Genomic DNA, 18,784 nt, shown 5'->3' with positions numbered 1-18,784 from the left:
CTTTGAGGCCAGATGGGCTTTCTCAGCAGGATATGAACACTTTCGTTTTCGCGAGGGACCTGCTGCTTAATGACGAGATTTTTTAGAAACTTTTTTATTGCCCTCAGGAGAGTCCTGTGACCTCACTCTCCATTTAGATTTTTCAAGAGAGGTATGTGAGGCAGAGCATTCCTCATCTCCAGAGACGACATCAGATTTACTTGTAAGTCTTTGCAGCCAAATCAACAACTCACCCTATCTATCTTTAAGGGTTTTGGTTGCGAAAGTCCTACAAATTTTGCAGTCCTTTACTTTATGTTGGGGATACAAACTGTAAATACAGTTCTTATGGGGATCTTCAGCATGTGGCCTCTTCTTACCGCATGTTCCACCTAACCTGAAGAGACCTTTTTTTGAAGAATGCAATATTTTCTAGAAGATATATGAAGTTTGAAGGAAAAAACTGAACAGAGCTCAGGGGGGACTCCCTGTCACACAATATGCGAAAAAAAAATCTGAGGAACTCAGCCTCTCTTGGGCGTGTTCTACAGGGTGCTGTCGCCTTATTGGTTAAGTTTGGTCCTTTTCTTACACAAGAAGGTAGACAGGCCATTGCAATGACTGTTCATTGCACTGTAGACTATGATAGTATTATCTACTGCTTTTATAATGATACCGTGGGACTCCCACTACGACGACAGGGATAATTTAAGCATGTGAATCTATGAAAGATCCAATACTGGAGAACTAATGTTAAATTTAAGTAACATTTCCTTCTCTATCATGGTATCTTCAGAAATATTCCAGGACAGAAAAATCATAATTTTTAATATCATTGTGACACAATCACTGAACTGTACAAATACTCCTATCGTGGAAGCACTTTGGAAACATCCCAAAGGCCAAGAAAACAATAAAATGGAGCTGGGTTGGTTCATGAAACCTGTACTGATTTACAAGGTATTAAGGAGAACCAGCTATCAAAGCTAGAAGAATCCCTCATTTATCTCTGTCACTAAGTAGGTTGATAAAAGGAGTCAATAATGACTGTAAATTGAGGCCTAGAGGAAGAAAATGGTGTGACTTCCTGTTACGCTCTGCTAGAAACAGAGCAGATCGCAGAAGAATGTTCTTTTTTAGATGGGCTTACATCTTAATCGTTGTTGCAGTACCAACACTGCAGTCAAATCCGAATTTTAAGACATGTATGCCTTCTAGGAAGAGATACAGATGAGTGATGAGCTACAATCCCATCACCTTTGCAAATACTTTGAGGGCTGAGAACAGTCCAAACAGGAGAAGAGTGAACTTTTAAAGTTTATTCCTCTGGCATATCCCAGATATTTCCTTTAACTCTTGGAGATGGTGTCCTGAAGGTCTAATGGCACTCCTGATGCTCAAGTGTGTGGGAGGACTTCCTGCAAAGATAATTTTCAACGTTTCTTTTCTTAGAAATTGTACAAATATTTAAATTAATACAATATGAAATTAGCGGAAAAATCCAGAAATGGATGCATGCCCCTTTTTAGGTTTTGCCTGCACAGCGATTGCCAAATCTCTTTTAAAGAAAAAAGTTTAAAAAAGGACTAAAAGCCCCACATTGATTACCGCTGCTTGGCTTCCATGCAACTCTCGTTTCCTTGCTTCGCATTCGGCAGCAACTCCTGCTTCCTCTTCTGCAGCCAGTGTTTGCCATTCCATGGAGCATTTACCAACAACAGCTTCCTGTCCGCACATCCAGTGTCCTCCCACTGCGCTCTTCCCAAGGTACTTTTCTTTCACTTTCTTCCTAGCTCTCCCTATGAATGCATCCCCTTTCCACATTGGCCCTGTTGTCTTGATGTCCTGAATCGTTGGGTGCCCCCTCCGGCATCGCTCTTTGACCCCACCATGGCCATTTCAGTTTTTCAAAGTCCTGGATTTTCAAGGCGCCTGCATAAGCAGCAGCACTAGCATGCAGTGCCAATTGACATGCTCACATAATGACTCACTGTTATCCTGGTGCTATAAGTGCAGCTTGGGACACGTATTCTAAGCGTCCCAGTAACATTTGTGAGAAGCAAGTTATACCTCTGGAGCATTTAGCAAATGATAGCTCTGTTGGTCCGGATGAAAAAATCTTGAGCTATGTGGATTTGCTTCCTGTGTTTGTGAAGCAGCAGCCCTGCTGCCAGTAGCTCAACGAGGCACTTCATCAAGGAAACACTATGAAGAAACAAATAGGCTGCAGTGCTTTTCTTGGCCGCACTATGTTTTCTAAATTTTCAGATAATTGTGAGTATTTGTCAGTTGTAAACGGAGAAAAATTTGGCGTTTGGCGCTGTGCTAATGCTTCTTGTTCCCTTGTTCCAGAGCAAAGAACATCCATCCACAAAGATCCAATTATGGAAATATTAAATCAGTAACAATATGGTCTTAACAGACAACTTGTGTCACAAAGCAATTTTGTAGCCGTCCATTGCGCAGCCAGCTGTACTCCGAGGCTGCGAGTTTGTCTAATTGCGGACATGGGCACCGCCTGCACACCTCGGGTGAACTCCACTTCTGGCCTCTGTGGCATGCATGCACCAGGACCAAATTCGAATTGTGCCCAGTCAAAACCAGCACCCAAGCCTCCCGTTCTTGCTTGGACCATTCAACCTGCCCTCTTCCACCACAACCCAAGGCACTGAAATGCTCTCTTCCTGTCAACACAAAAACAGTGAAAGCAGCGTTCCCCTAAGAAAAACCTCAACACCCTGTGTTCCACTTTAGAGCAGCTTTGCTGTCGGAGTAACCTGAAGGTTTCTTGTCCCACTGACTGTAGCTCTCCTTTAGGAACACAGTCAAAGCCAACTCAGCCTCTTCTCTCATCCTTCCAAGGCGGATACTAAGGAAACCGGTTTTTAAAAGCTACATCTGAACGCCAAATAAAGATGTATAGTTATTGCTGTAATGCCATATTTATTTTTGCAGTTTTACTCCGTGCAAACGCGGCCCAAAGGCATTGAAGCACTTTACTTGAGCACCAGTTACATTACAAAACCTCAGATTCATTTGTAGGTATTGCCCTCACAGTGATTTCCTTTAAGCTATGTTGCACAGCAACATGTAAAAAAAAACATTGACAAAGCCAATAGATTTTGCATAGGCGACACCTACTGGCTTAACCAATACTGGTTTCATTAGTGGCAATTAAACATTTTGTTTACAAATAATAACCTTTAAAAAGGTGATATCCTTTCTCTCAGTGGATTCAATGGTTCACTGACAAGAATGTTAAAATCAAATTTATTGTACCCTTTTCATTTTCGAAAGTTAGATCATAACAGGTTTTTTTTTTTATATAAATAAAGCGCCACATCCAGGTAACATCCAGTCTCCTGGCACCATACATTTTTTTAGGATACTAAGAAAGTGACAATAAAAACAATGTTTAAACAACCAGGTTTCCATATTCTTAGAAAACTTCAAATGAGAAGGCTCCCTGTGAATGTGTAAATATACAGACATCCACTGAAGGACTCCCAGCATCTGAAATGTTGCTACTTCAAACAAAAGCAGTACTCTAAGATGATGGATGCAGTGAAAGCCACCTGCTGCATTATAGAGTAATCAGAAGCAATGATCAAACAGAAGTTTGCATTGACTGGTTCGGACCTGGGGTTTAAGCCCCCGGTTTGGCATTCAAACTGTTAGGATGTGTGAAAGTTCGCAAGATTTCAGTTGTCAATAGATGTAATATCTTAGTTTGCTCTTTGTTCTACGTATCACAAAATGCACATTTATCTCATGTCAAAATAAGCATTTTGACTTGTAAAAAATGCATACTAAGGATTGCATAGGACTGCATTTTTTTGGGACCTTGTGCACCTCTCTCAAAGTGCTCAAATTCCTCAGCCTGCGTCCTTTGGCTATCCAACAATGTTACCTCCCCTGTGGTGCACGGACACACACGTTTTACAGCAACTGCAGTCACTATCTGCCTAGAATAGGAAATTTGTTAAATCTTGTGAAACAAGAACCATTACAAGAGAAACAGAAATACAGCATTGATTAAAATAGAATTGCAATAGTAAGCCGTACTCTTCTGGAAATGAAACAACCTTCCACCTACTGTACCTTTTTATTATTGGTTACTCGTCTTAGATTATCTTCTTCAATATGAGGAAGTTGCAGAAAAGGAGACTTGAACTGCTGCAAACCTTGGACGGTAATTTGGCAAAGTTTCATGCAATTTTCTAAAGAGCCCAGTGATGGAGCACGAAACTCCCTTTCTTGAGGGGAAAAAAAGATAACATTAATTTATTGCCTAGACAAAATGTTACCTTTGTCTCATCACAGCTAGTCACACTAAGGATCATATGTTACTATAAAGTTATGAACCTTTTTAAACAGAACCCAAATAAAATATTGTGCAGACAATAACACTGTGGACAACAAAGCTAATTAACATAACTGCAACTATGGCTCCCCAAGCTCTGGGATGACTGCACATTACCACTCTTAAGATTTCTTAAGCTGGTCTGGTGGGGCTTCATAATAAAGGCAACACTCCAAATGATTATTAATGATTAATGATGATTATTTCTCTTTCTTTTAGAGGATATACCGGTGCCACAACACCACTGCAATCAAAGGTAGGCAATGTGCTCAGATATGGTCTTGTACCACTCCAATGCACCAATCCAAGCATTGGTATTTAAGATAGAAAATGCCTTTCGATTAACTTTGTATAATAACAGCTGAAGAAAAATCTGTTCTTTCAAAGGAAGCAATAGAGTGGTAAATTGCATCTATTAAAATGTTTACTATTTCATGTTTACTGGTATGAAATTGGCAATTTACTTTAAGCAATAGTATCTAGCGTTGGTACTTTTCATAAATTCACATTCATAAATCATTGCTCATCATCATGCTGGGGTCCCCAATGATCTATACAGTATACAGCAAACTATTAGCATGCCTATAATCAATTTCTATTTTGTGGGCCATTTACATCACCGCACATTAATCAACTATCAGCAGTAGTGGTGCATCTGCTGAACCCGCCACTACCACTGTAGGCCACAGTAGCTCTCTTGTACAATCACACGTTTTAGGATGGAGTGTAAAAATAAGCTTGACTGAAAGAGGTAGAGAGAAAGCCACATGTGAATTGATGAATGATATGTTCACTGGTGAAGTGCAGGTAGAGGTAAATAACTTAGGTCTGCTCCAGAATTGGATCTCTTTTAGAATCAATTTTGGATTCAAAATAGCAAGTAGTACTTAGACATTTCATATAAAAAGTGGTTGGTGGCTAATTGGGCTAATTTTAATAAAACAGGTTGCAGAAACCGTTTTTCTAACAGCAGACTGTCTCCACAGAGTGGTAATTAGTGACGATATGTCTGCTTTCTCGATGCATCAGTCCTGCAGATGTCAAGAAACAGGACACGCTTATAAAAGAGTAAGCTATAGTTCGCTTGCTTTGGGAATGGGTGGCTTTTTCATGGCAAAAAGAAAATGATAGGTGCAATCCACATGACAATCCAGTTGCAACAGAGAAAACATTAAAAAAAAAAAAAAACAGGCGGAGCACTACACTATAATTATGAAACCAAAGGAAAGATTTTTTTGATTGTGAAGGCTTGAATTTAATTTTATTTGAAGAAGATATCCGTGCCAACAGCCGGATAGAAAATCTAGATCACTTTTGTGGCTACGCTTGACATTCTGGGTAGTAATGGAAAACTTGATGAACCTTTATGTGTACGAGATTGTGATGTATTCCGAGACGAATCTGAAGAATGGAGGACTAGTGAATCAGGTTTGTGCATCAGTACTGCCTCAATCATACTAGAACAACAATGACGATTGTGCAGTGGTCCCTCTGTATCTTACCTACTGCACTTAGGACGAGGGGAAATTGAGATAAAGCATTTGCATTCAATCCCTCTTGATACACGATGGTGCACTGCAAGGTTACCATCAAAAAGGATTTCTTTAGGAAGTTGATCAATTTAGATCGGTCGAGAATGGGGTGTCAGCCCTCAATTTCCTTCAAGTAATAATTTTATTGTTTGGTTAATAAAAACCTTTACAATTTCCATTAAAAAAAAACCAGTAAGTAGCAGCATGGTTCATGATTAAAAAAAAATCAAAAGGGCATATCCTAAAACATTCATTCTTTGTATAAAAATAGTTGGTGCAGTAATCTGCCAATTCATGGTATCTGACAATAAATAAGTCTTTTGACCATTCTTTGTATAGATGGCTTTCCAAGAGATTTACGGATACGGTCGCTTAAGGTGCCTGAAAAAGAGTTAAGAAGGGGATAAGGTTCACGGAGACTAGAAAAAGTCAACATTTGGGTCTATGTTAGGGGACAACAATACAGTGTTTGGATGGATTAAAAACAGCAGCAGTGGTGTTATACAAATGAGTGTTCAAACATTCAGTTGGCTTAAAAACAGCAGCAGTGGTGTGATAATGATGAGTGTTGTGCTCCAGCATCTGTCTTATGGATGGAGGTTGTAGTAAATAAGTGATATCCACTGGAAGGTGGGACTATAGGAGTCTTTTGATCGTGGGGATAAGGATTGCTGGACACTTGGTGCGAGAGCTTTTTCCCCTGCTGCTACCATAAACTGTACAAAGCGACATGATAACTGTACGTCACCACCTCCGAGGCATGCCTTCACTGCTTGTCTGAGGTTCTTCTACCCCTGCTTAAGAAGATGGGCTTCAGTAGCTGCCGCCGTTCAACCTGTAGTACTCTGCAGATGCACATTAAGTGTAATACACTCATCAGCTTCCCCGCATAAGCGGCATGTAGTCTGAGCCGGAGATCGTTTCCAGGGGGGCAGATGCAGCAGGGATGGTAGAATGCCCATTCGATAATGAAGGTATTTTTCTTTCTTTCTCCAGTTGAATCCCACGCCTAGATAAGGTTGCGGAGAAGACTTAACATAGCTATGCACAACAAACCATCCATGGGACCTTTCTCTGAGTGCCGCCTTGTCTTCTACTACGGATAGTCTTTCCACAGACTGGTTTACTAGTTGTTTGAAATATTGATGGGTCCCTGAGGCCGCCCAGAGTTGGTGGCTAATTGGGCTCACTTTAATACTACAGGTTGCAGAAACAGGTTAACTAAAAGCAGACTGTCTCCACAGAGAGATGATTAGTTGAGATATGTCTGCTTTCTCAATGCATCAGCCCTGCAGATGTCAAGAGGCAGGACACGCTTATAAAAGAGTAAGCTGTAGTTCGCTTGCTTTGAGAATGAACGGCTTTGTCATGGCAAAAAGAAAATGATAGGTGCAATCCACATGACAATCTAGTTTCAACAAAGAGAACATTTAAAAGCAACAGGCGGAGCACTACACTAGAATTGTGAAAGCAAAAGGAAAGATTTTTTGATTCTGAAGGCTTGAATTTTATTTGAAGAAGATATCTGTGCCAACAGCCAAGATGAGGGGAAATGGAGATGAAGCATTTGCATTCAATCCCTCTTGCTTCACAATGGTCCACTGCAAGGTTACCATCTAAAAGCATTTCTTTGGGAAATTGATCAATTTAGATAGGTCAAGAATGGGGTGTCAGCCCTCAATTTCCTTTTGGGCTAGGCAATCTTTATTGAAAAAACCCTGGTTGTCTTGCCATTCAACAGTGTAATGAGTTATTTCTTCCTGGATCAATTCTATAATTCCAGGGACTACGAGACCAGTTATTACTTGTCCACTGTGGAAATTAGTCTCAAACACATTTTCTATCTCTGGGCACTGACAATAGGAGGAGTTAGTATCACTCACTAGAACATCTACTGCCTTCCATGCTTAACAGATGAGGTGGGAGGGTGATACAAGAGTCTAGAAGAGTTTCAGGTTGCAAAACTATAGGAAAGTAACTCACTTCTTTTGTATCATGAACCGAATGCAGATTAGCATGCTGTGCAACTATTATGTAGAATATTTTTGCCCCATTGGAGGGAGCGATTTCCCAGAAGAAAAATGTTGTAAGATAGCAAATATAACAGTCTGTGGGTGTAAACACACCAGGTGAGAACCCTAAAGTTAGCTTGATCAGCCTGAATGGCAAGGATCTGAATTCCTCACCAAATCAATTACCAATATTCAACATGTACCTTGCCAGGAAAAGGAACTTTTGTCTGTTGCAAAAAAAAAAAAGAAAAACACAGACAACTAAGGGATGACTGGCATTTTATGAGGTTCAAACTATTCAGTAGACAGTATATTGCTGCAGCGCCAACAAAAAAAGGGAGTGTCAGTGCTCATAGGACGGACCCTTCAGGAGGAGGTGCTCAAACCTTGGAAAGACACGAAAGGGAGTTACACAAGTGATGCAGATGGAAACATACTAATTCACAGTAGCATCTATCTATGCACCCACCTCAGGCCAGGAGTAACTCATGAGTGATACTTTCAAAGCCATCCCAGGGGGCATACTGTTGTTGGGGTAGACTTACACAGTAATGAATGCAGCCAAGGAAAATTAGTCAGAAGGAAGGGTCACATAGGCTCCATATTGGAGATGGGAAATTCTGGCTTCACAGAGTAAGTGTGAAACAATGGCTTAGGCACCACCCACCAGCCCTAGATTACTCTTTTTCTTCGATCAGCACATCACAAATCTGCAAGACTTGACCACTTCTTAGTGTTCGTAGTAGCAGCCGTGAGGATAACATCTGCTGAGATAGTCAACATCTCCCTGTCTGACACCGCACCCATTACATTGACATTACAGACACCAGGAGAAGGACGGAAAGATATAAGGGGGCAGCTTACAGACAGCCTCCTTCACAGTGAGGAGATTGCGGTGCAGGGCAGAAATGCATATCCTATTGAAGAGGGTGAGAATGATATGGGGAATGGGATAGACAACACACAATGCCGGTGTAAGTGGAAGCTTAATTTTGCAATCTGATAAATAAGGACCACAAAGAAAAGATGGAGCAACTAGAAGGTGCTCAAAACCATACTGGCTCAGTCAAGAAATGACGTAAATAAATTGCAGTAAGAGCCCAAGTGGAAATGCTAGAGACCCACAGAGTGAAGCATCAGTTGCACACCAGACAAGGATATTATGATGAAGAGAACAAAACTAGAGGATATTGGCCTATAAATTGCGGGCTAAGATCATCTCTGAACAGGTGTCCTCAGTTAATGACTCCGCTTGGTAGGTCTGTGGTAAAGATGCAGACATTACACGAATTATACAAGACACTGTACTTAGCCAAAGCAGTAGATTGCAATGAGGTAGATTCTTATATGGAATGTGCCCAAGTGTAAGTGTTCACTGAAGAGCAGAGCCTAGAACTGGTAAGAGCAATGCGACCCGATAAAGTTGTTGCTGGTACCTTGAAATTAAAAGTTCACAGAACGCCGGGTTCAGATGCCTTTGCATTGCTTGACTACAAACCTTTTGTAGGGAGCTAGACTACATTTTCACTTGCCTTTAACTCCTTCTTTGGGTCTGTAGGCATGACAAAGCTGGTAATAAGCCGTCCAATGATCTTAGATATAGTGAAGCTTGAAATGGACAAATGCTGTGCAGGTCATACATGGCAAAAATCAATGGAAAATGTGGAGGTTAAACTAGTCATGAGAATATTGACAAAGTGAGTGGAGACAGTCCTGCTGGGTATGATACAGCCAGATCAATAGAGCATCATACCAGGCAGAAGGTGGAGAGAAAACTAACAGACAAAGCACGAAAAATGCAATGGAGAGACCAAATCCTTCAAAAGGTATGTGACACTCTTGATCGGCATAAATACTTTGATTCAGCCACACTCATCTGGGCTAGAGGTCGAGTTTGTGTTAACACTGACAACTAAATATCGCCAAATCATCCCGGACGCATTATAGATCTTTGAACGTAGACTAATTGCCTTCAGTCATATGCCAGCCATATGTTGAACATTCTTTAACGCTGGAAACCCCTCAGAAGCCAACTAACAGGTCAAGCAGTACAATGTTTTGACAAGGATATGTTTACCTCCAGGTCAAAATTTGTTTTTCAATTATTTTTTGCATGGTCTATTTGTACATATTTTATATTAGTGTTATATTGATTTGTATACTTCCCCAAACAAACTGTCTTTTTTGATTACGTTTGCTCTGTGTAATGAAAAATATTAAACTGTATTTTTCTAAATATGAGAATGTTATACCAAAAAGAATAATGAGTAAATAAATTGTGATCATAAGAATTGAATTATATGATCACGGATTTGAATGAATGTGTCAAGTGACATCAGTACTGGCACTTGTGAGGTATTTTGAGTTTAAATAGGGCCTAGCCTTACTGATTAAGATATACTGCTATTATTTGATAGGCATAGCCATTGTGAGCCACCGGCATCTACTATTAAAGCCTGGTTAAATGGTGCAGCCTAATGTAACAATCTTTGATCCTGTTTTCGTGTATGACACATTTCCAGCAGATGGAGGTCTATATGGGGCACACTCAAATTATCGAGCCAGGCAAGAGGACTTCTCGTTAATAAACTTAAACTATGCACCCCAAGATACAAGCTAATGTATGAAATATAAGCTAAAAAATGAGTGGATGTGGAACGTTTGGATGGTAGATGACAGTAACTGATGAACAAGGATCTAATAAAATATTAAGATAGATCGAAACTCCGATATTGTGTCTAATCATACTGGTAAATACCATTATATATCATCTATGATGCTCCTAGAAATCTACTTAATTGCTCTTCACTTGATGGTCTAATGTACAAGAAACTGTTCTTGAGCCATATAAGAGACGCACCACATACCAGCCCACGATTTACTAACAGAATAGGAGAAACATATGTTGTTTGCTTATGAATGAAGCTTAAAAAGAAATCCAAAATCAATCTAACCAAGTCACAGATTTTGAACATGCATTTACTGTAAATAGAGGAACATGGAAGGTGTTTTGGCATATTCCCCTGAAGCAAGTATATCTATGGTTGGTGTAAGCCATAGACTAAATATAATGAAAAATATGTCTTGTTGTCAATCCCAAAGTGTGATATTTCCAGTTGTGTGCTAGATGTATTTGCATGTATATTTTCCTCCTCCTGGCACTTGATGCGATAGAATAACACGTCTTTCTGAATGGACCTTGTGCAAATGTCTTGTGCCTTTTTGAGAGTTTTGTTTCCACATTGTTAACCCTGGTCACCAGATTGTAGTGGGGAGCAGAATGTAGAATGAGAATGAGGCAGTCTATTTTCAGTGGCTGGATGGAGGAATGCATATTTAAGTTCTAGAGTTGGTCAATTGACAAGGATCAGCTGGTGGATAAGGCATTTGTCTGGAATAAATCCCCCTATTTGTTCGGCATCTGCTGTGTATCCTTTCTCCTTGTGTTATCATCTGCAAACTTCACACCACCATTCATCAAGATCAGTGGTTTCATCTGTAGTTGTTACAAAGTGCATCTTTTGACATGGTTAGCCCCCCACTTTTTGCCTGGAAAATGAAGTGGTTTTGATTGTAGTGCACAGGGTCCCTGCCAATCAGGTCCCCTGAGCCAGTGCTTCTTCCCTAAAACTGTTCCACAATTGGCAACTTCAGCCCGTGCAAGTCCCTAGTAAATGTACCATTGGTACCTAGGGCATGAGAACTGAAGAGGGTCCCCTAGTGAACCCTCACCAAGGCCATGCCACTGCCTCTGCAGCTGGCATGCCGTGGTGCAGTGAAAAATTACAACGTTGACATGACACACTGTGTGTCATGCCAACAAGCACTGCCTTAAGTATAGGTAAGTCACAACTCTCGCAGGCCTTACAGCCCTAAGGCAAGGTGCAATATATGCCTCTACGATATTTAAGTTTATTCTTGGATATTGTAAGTGCCGGGGCAGGAACTCTAGTTCCCCAACACCATGATGGCTTCTCTGATCCCAGGAATGTTTGGTACCAAACGAATCCCATTAATAAACCCACACGGATGCCAATGTTGGATTTTTTAAACTATGTACTCAAAGGTGCCCCTTGAAAACCTACCAACCCTGGTGTGGTCTCTGACTAGCTTTAGGCAGCCTGCCACCACCAGACATATTTCTGCACCCATGGGTCGAGAGCCTTTGCTCTCTATGGCCAAAAACAAAGCACATCCTGGGCAGAGTTGTCACACCTCCTCCCCCAGGATGGGCCCAGTGCTCGAGAGGGAAGCTTCAGAGACCTGCCACCTTTGTAATTCGGCAAAACACACAAGATGATGGACGGAATGTTGCACAATGGCAAAACACTCTCCCCCAGTCACAGATCTGGGTTTAATCCATCGTTATTTTGCTCACCACACCACCCCAGTTCAGACATGGCCATATGCAAATCAGTCTTGACCCTGTGCCTCATGGGAACAGTCCAGCCCGAAATGCCAAGCCATGTCTTCCCTGGACCGGAATCAAGCATCCTAGGACCGGTTTCTGGCTATCAGCCGTCATCAGCCAGGATAGCTTGATTCCAGTGGTGTAGTGAGCACGGGACCCACGTCTGGGCATACCCTTCCCACATAGGGTGAACAGCAAAACACACAAGATGATGGACGGAATGTTGCACAATGGCAAAACACTCTCCCCCAGTCACAGATCTGGGTTTAATCCATCGTTATTAATAAACCCACACGGATGCCAATGTTGGATTTTTTAAACTATGTACTCAAAGGTGCCCCTTGAAAACCTACCAACCCTGGTGTGGTCTCTGACTAGCTTTAGGCAGCCTGCCACCACCAGACATATTTCTGCACCCATGGGTCGAGAGCCTTTGCTCTCTATGGCCAAAAACAAAGCACATCCTGGGCAGAGTTGTCACACCTCCTCCCCCAGGATGGGCCCAGTGCTCGAGAGGGAAGCTTCAGAGACCTGCCACCTTTGTAATTCGGCCCCAGCCTCCTGCTGCTAGAAGCAGATGGCAGCCCCCAGTTCAAACCCCACTTTTGGCAGGAGAAACAGCGGGAAAACTCGAGAAGAATAGTAAGTGTGCCCCCCCCTTAGCCAACTCCATCCCTCAGGTGCAGGAGTTGGAGTAAACACATTTTTTAGTGCCCGCCATCTTGAAGATGGTGGGACCTATCCAATAAAGGATAGGGCTATGCCCACCTCCCACTGGAAGGTGGCATAATAGTGGGTGTAGCCACCCCAGGTAATAAACCCATTGGTCCCTACATGCTACTCCCCTTTAACACCCCTAAGTCTAGTATTAAGGTGGCTCCCTGAGACCCTGAAACCAGTTCCTGCCGACCTAAGAAGAAAGAGGCCAAAGAAGATGCCATGCAGAGAAGACGGACAACTACCGATTTGGCCCCAGCACTACCGGCCTGTCTGCAGCTTCAAAGACATTGAAAAGAGAACAATACCTGTACTGCAGCCAGCGACATGCAAACCCAGAGGATGACTCCCTGCCTTCAAAAAAAGGCCAGAACTCCGAGGACAGCGGACCTGTCTCCACGAAACCAACATAAAGGACTCTGGTGCCCTCTGGATTTGTGATGCCGGACCACTCCGCACTAGTCTTCGGCCCGAGTCCAGGTGTCCCACCGGTCCTGAAAAGGTTCCCCCAGAGAAGCGTTGGATGACCCCTCTCTTACTGGATTCCATGGGGACGCCTGCGGTTGAACCCAGCAGCCGCTCTACCTACCTGCAAGCTGCGTGTCTTCAAACACCCCCAGTCTCCATTGATTAACATTGGGCCCTATCTCCAGACATGACCTCTGCACCCAGCCGCCCCAGTGCCGCTGGTGGTGCAGTATTGGTGCTTACCTGAACCTTGCCCTCTGCTGACCCTGCACCCTGAAGACTGGAACTGTTAGTTGTGTACTTACCTGCAAAACCGTACTATTGCTTTCCTCTCATAGGTTAACATTGCAAAGACTGAAAATTGCACTGTCTGCTTTTCAAACTGAAAAGTATTTTTATTTTAAAACGTACTTGCTTCTATGAAAGTTTTGTGCTTTTAGTAAATAAATATACCAAAGTACTATTTTTGTAAATTGGTCTCAGATTTATTCATTGAGTGCATGTCTCATTAACCGCGTGTCTCATTTATTGTCACTGTGTGTGCAACAAGGAATTAACACAAACCTCGGATAAGCCTAACTGCTCCCCCACACGAACACAAAAAGGAGAATTAGTGTCATCTATTTAGCCTCTGTACAACCTCTGGAGATCCACTGGTCTCATTACACACTATACCATTTTGTGGTATAGTATATGGTGAGCCAGCCTCTCACAGTGGTGTTACTAATTTGAATTATTCACTTGAGTTTAGCCTTTTTAAATTCAAAATTTAAAGCATCGAAGGTACTTTTTTAGGATAGGTCAGGAATGTAAAAAGGACAGCCTTCTGTTTTGTGTGCTTCATTTATTACATTCATCTAAAAGTGCAGTTACCTTTTAAGAAGACTCTAGTACTCATAGGACTATTTCCAACATGAGCGTTCTTTCCAGCTAGAGGCTGAACAGAAATAAAGCCACAGAATGATGTTTAATCAAAATTGTCCTTAGCCGATACTGAACAAGCCTGCCCAAAGCGCACTAACTACTAAGCAATTGCCTCGGACAGCTGTACACCAAATCAGTTACTGGGCCAACCACAGCTGATCTTCAATGAAACAGGTTAGGTGCTGCAATTACAGCAGTCCAAAAGTTAGGAGTATCATAGAAGCCATAAACATAACTTCATCTTACTCCTATTTTATGTATCCTGAACTTGTGGAACTTTTTAGTAGCTCCAGCACTGGAGGAGTAACTAAAGCCCCATACTCCAAGTTTTAAGCTAAAAGAACAAGTTACTATGATAATATTCTTTCAGGTGGATGGTTTAACTGCTGATTCTTCAAGTTTAGAACATTCCTAGGTGCCGGACTAGATCGGGGCATTTTTTCTGCAACTACTCCCACTTGGAAGGAGAGGGCGCCAAATGGCTCCACAGTAACTTCATACTGCCCAGGAAGTGACAAACCTTTTTTCATTCTGCTCCCGCAGGGACTGCGACTTTGAATCAATTTTAGAGGAGTGATATGAAGGACTGTCTTGATCATCAGAAGTCGGGACAAGTAACTGTGCATAGACTCCAACTACGTGCACATAACAAAACAAACTAAATTTAGGTCCCACTGAAACATATTAAATGGTCTCGGAAGAAACAATGGCTTCAGGAACTTTTGAAAATGCGTCACAACTGATGATTGAAAGAGTGAGGACTTGTGAGGGAAATAAACAACAAATAATCCTAGATTGAGCCATGCATGGGGTTTAGATCATGAACCGTGCACCAGGTGACAAATGTGGATGGAGGTCTAGCTGAAAAAAATTACATCTACCACTTCGCAGGGCAAGTCAAAAGAACTTAGCTACTGATGCTCAATTTTCAGGCATGGAGGTGTAAGTTGTAGAGATGCATGATCTCTGCTGTTGTTCACACAGCTGATCCTCCTGAAGGCAGAGCCATTTGAAAGGTAAACGTTTAGGTGCTTTGGGTACCACTTTCGGCCAAGTCCAGGCATCCCCACCAACCTGGTTGATCGCAACTAGATACTCCTTCTAAGCACTACACTGGTGCCAATACCATAGCCTATGTAGTAGGTGGTGTTCAGGCCTGCACACAAAACATACTTCGAAGAGTCCTGCCCGTCTTGGATTGAGTCAGTGGGTTCCGGAGGTCCTCCCGAACAGTTGGTAAGATCTCTCTCTGGCCATGTCCCACAAGACATGGGAGTACCTGCCCAAAAGGCTCACTACACTCAAAAAGTGTAAAGCCAGCCTAGCTGAGAAGAATGTGTTACCTACCCTGTAAGCATCTGTTCATGGTATGTAGTGCTGTAGATTCATATGCTCTGCATACTCCTGACATCTAATGTTGGGCTTGGACATGTGCAACTTGATTTTCTTCGAAGAAGTCGTTCGTGTCACAAGGTGAGGGAGGATGAATATGTAACATAGGAAAGAATAGATGACCATGTAATGGAAAAAAGAATAGCAACAAACAGCGGCCACCGGGAGGAGGGTGGACCCATGTGAATCTGCAGCACCACATGCCACAAACCGATGCTAACAGTGTAAGTAACATTTTGGTCGTGGCATGTGTAGCTGTAAATACACATGCTCTTCATAGTCAGTAAAGTAGTACTTCCATAAGCGCTGGCTAGCCGGAGGATGTTGCAGAGGACTATAGGAATTCGTAGCACAGCTTCACCCACCTGTGCTTGCACTCAAGCAAAGACGTCCACACAGTAGTGTTAGTAAACATGTGTGGAGTGGAACAGGTAGCTGCTTTACATATGTCATTGATTGCAATGTTGCCAAGGAAGGCCATAGTGGTCCTCTTGGTCCAAGTAATCTGGTCAGGGTAGGGCAAGGAGTTGCGTTTTTACCTTAGCATAGCAAGTTTGGAGACACTTAAGCCATCTGGCTATGCCCCCTTAGGCTACGGAATGGCCTTTGTGTGGTTTGGTGATGGCCACAAAGAGGAGTTGTGTTTTCATAAATGGTTTGGCCCCATCAACATAATATAGGAGGGCACTTTGACATCTAGCGTATGAAGGGCCCTCTCTGCCACAAACTGCAGCTGTGAAAAGAAAACCGGCAAGTCAACACTTTGATTGAGGTTAAACAGTGAAACCACTTTAAGGGAGAAATTGTGGGTTGGTCCTATTAAACACCCTGTCATTATGAACTTGGAAGAAAGGTACCTGCAGAGTAAGAGCTTCAAGTTCACTAATATGCCTTAAAGATGTGAAAGTAACTAGAAAGGCAACTTTTCATGATAAGAGTTGTAGCAGGCACAAATGTAGGGGCGCAAAAGGCAGGCCCAGTAGTCGAGAAAGCACATTATTGAGGTTCCAGACAGGAGCAATGACAGGCTTTGATGACAGGTACTTTTAAGAGGGAAGAGTGATCCCTATTCTACAAATAGACAGCGACAGCTGCTAAATGGGGGTGTATGGAAGTGTAAGCCAACCCTGATTGTTGAAGGAGAGGGAGGTAACACACTACATCTTGTACTGTTGGTTTGAGTGGATCTATGTGTTTAGGAAAGCAATAGTAGATAAAGCGGTTCCACTTCGCAGCATAGAAGGCACACGTGGTGGGTCTATGTGCCTCTTTGAGGATAGAAATGCATTCGGCAGGGAGATTCAGGTAACAAAACTAGGATTTCAGGAGTCAGATCACAAGATGGAGCTGCCAGGGGTTGGGATGCCTGATATCTTTTTTGTTCTGGGAGAGATCTGGCCAGCTTCTTGTGAGGGACCAATGACAATTCTAGAAGGGTTGTGAACCAGGGCTGTTTGGCCCAAGTCAGAGCCACCAGGTTAAGGGTGAGTCATTTGCCAATGCGTCCGAATCGCGTGCAGAAAGAGTGGGTGATTCAGAAAAGTGTAGGCAAATATTCCTGACCAGTTAATCCATAGTACATTGTGCAGGGGCTCTGGGGGTGGAAACCTGGAAGCTAAGCTTTGAAGTTTGCAGTTGTGATGGCTGAAAAGAGATCTATGGCTGGGAACCCCGAAATGGTGGAAATACAGGAGTAGGACTCAAGCGTGAATTTCACACTCATGGACTTGTGCTGAGCAGGTCTGCAAAGTAACTGTCCACTGCCTGCAGGCATTACGTTAGCAGCTGTATCCTTTGGTATAGTGCCCAATGCTAGATGTTCTGTGCCAGCACTGACAGTTGGGAGTGAGGGCCTCCCTGTTTCTGAAGGCAAAGCTTGGCTGCCATGTGGTCTGTCTTGATTAGGACCACCTTTTGCTGGATATGATGTGAGAAGGTAGTGAGTACCAGGTGGATAGCTAACAGTTTAAGTAATTGATGTGGAGACCCAGTTGGTAGGACATCCATACGACCTGGATGGTGGTGTGCTGCAGATGCGTCCCCGCCCATCTACTGCAGAGAACGAGGGGTGTTAACCCAAATCAACGCTTGTTTGTCCCATTGGCCCTCTGCCTTTGACCACTGCACCGCCCGGCAGTCTTGTAGAGGACATCACTAATCTTACATGGGATATACAAGAAGCCTTGGGCATGTCGGTGTCTTTCTTGATCTTCTTGAGCATCTGATCCTCCTGCAGCCCAAAGAAATGTTTGCCACCGAATAGCACCATTAACAGATGCTTTTGGACCTCTGACTTGAAGCCAGAGACGCAAAGCATGGCGCCGAAAGAGGACCCTGAAGTTAATCCCATTGGATGCAGTATCAGCTGTCTCAAGGGCCAAAGCAGATAGTGGTGTCGAAAATTAGTTTTCCCTCCAAGACTAGCACTTGACCTTTCTGTTGATACTGGTCTGCAATGTGCTAATGGAGTTCCTCCAGCTAGTCCCAGTGGTCTCTATCATACTGAGAGCAAACTCAACGTGTGGAGGATGGCGTGTCATTCGTCCCCTGCAGGCCATATGATCACTAGGGAGTGTGGTGGAAGCCGTTGACGGATGTTGGGTGGGTCAGTAGGCGAGGCCTTGTATTTTATGTCCACTCTGGGAGCAAGCACCCTGGCTTGAAAGGTGCCCGGTGCGGTTTAAAGCATGCCTTTGAGTGTGGCTACTAACTGCAGGGAGCACTGTGTTGTGGAGTGTCTCGACCACGAAGCCCTCGTCTTTCTAGATGGTTGAAAACCTACCTTCTGAAAGGTGGAGGTTTGGCCAGATAAAAATTAAGATCAGTGCCCCCAGGGGTTTGACAGTGTCAAGGGTCATCTTTCGGCTCCATGTCAAAAGGGGCCTCGTAGGGCTTTAAGGGGTGCAAAGAGTTCTACCCCACCCCATCAGAGGAATGTAATGATCCCCTCTGGGGAAGGTGGTGGAGGTGGCACAGGAGGTGGTGG

The 18,784-nt window shown here is 43.0% G+C and overlaps 1 protein-coding gene across 1 annotated transcript in view; it reads right to left on the bottom strand.

The window, feature by feature from the left end:
- SEC63 (SEC63 protein translocation regulator) overlaps positions 1–18,784 on the bottom strand; it is a 669,334-nt gene that overhangs the window by 345,852 nt on the left and 304,698 nt on the right. Inside the window, exon 12 of the mRNA XM_085611209.1 lies at positions 4,081–4,235. Within this exon, the coding sequence (XP_085467335.1) occupies positions 4,081–4,235 (155 nt within the window). The remainder of the gene's footprint in view (positions 1–4,080; positions 4,236–18,784) is intronic.

The sequence above is a fragment of the Triturus cristatus genome, chromosome 6, assembly GCF_964204655.1.
Source record: "Triturus cristatus chromosome 6, aTriCri1.1, whole genome shotgun sequence".
Taxonomy (NCBI): Eukaryota; Metazoa; Chordata; class Amphibia; order Caudata; family Salamandridae; genus Triturus; species Triturus cristatus.
This window is presented reverse-complemented; position numbering and strand designations above follow the sequence as displayed.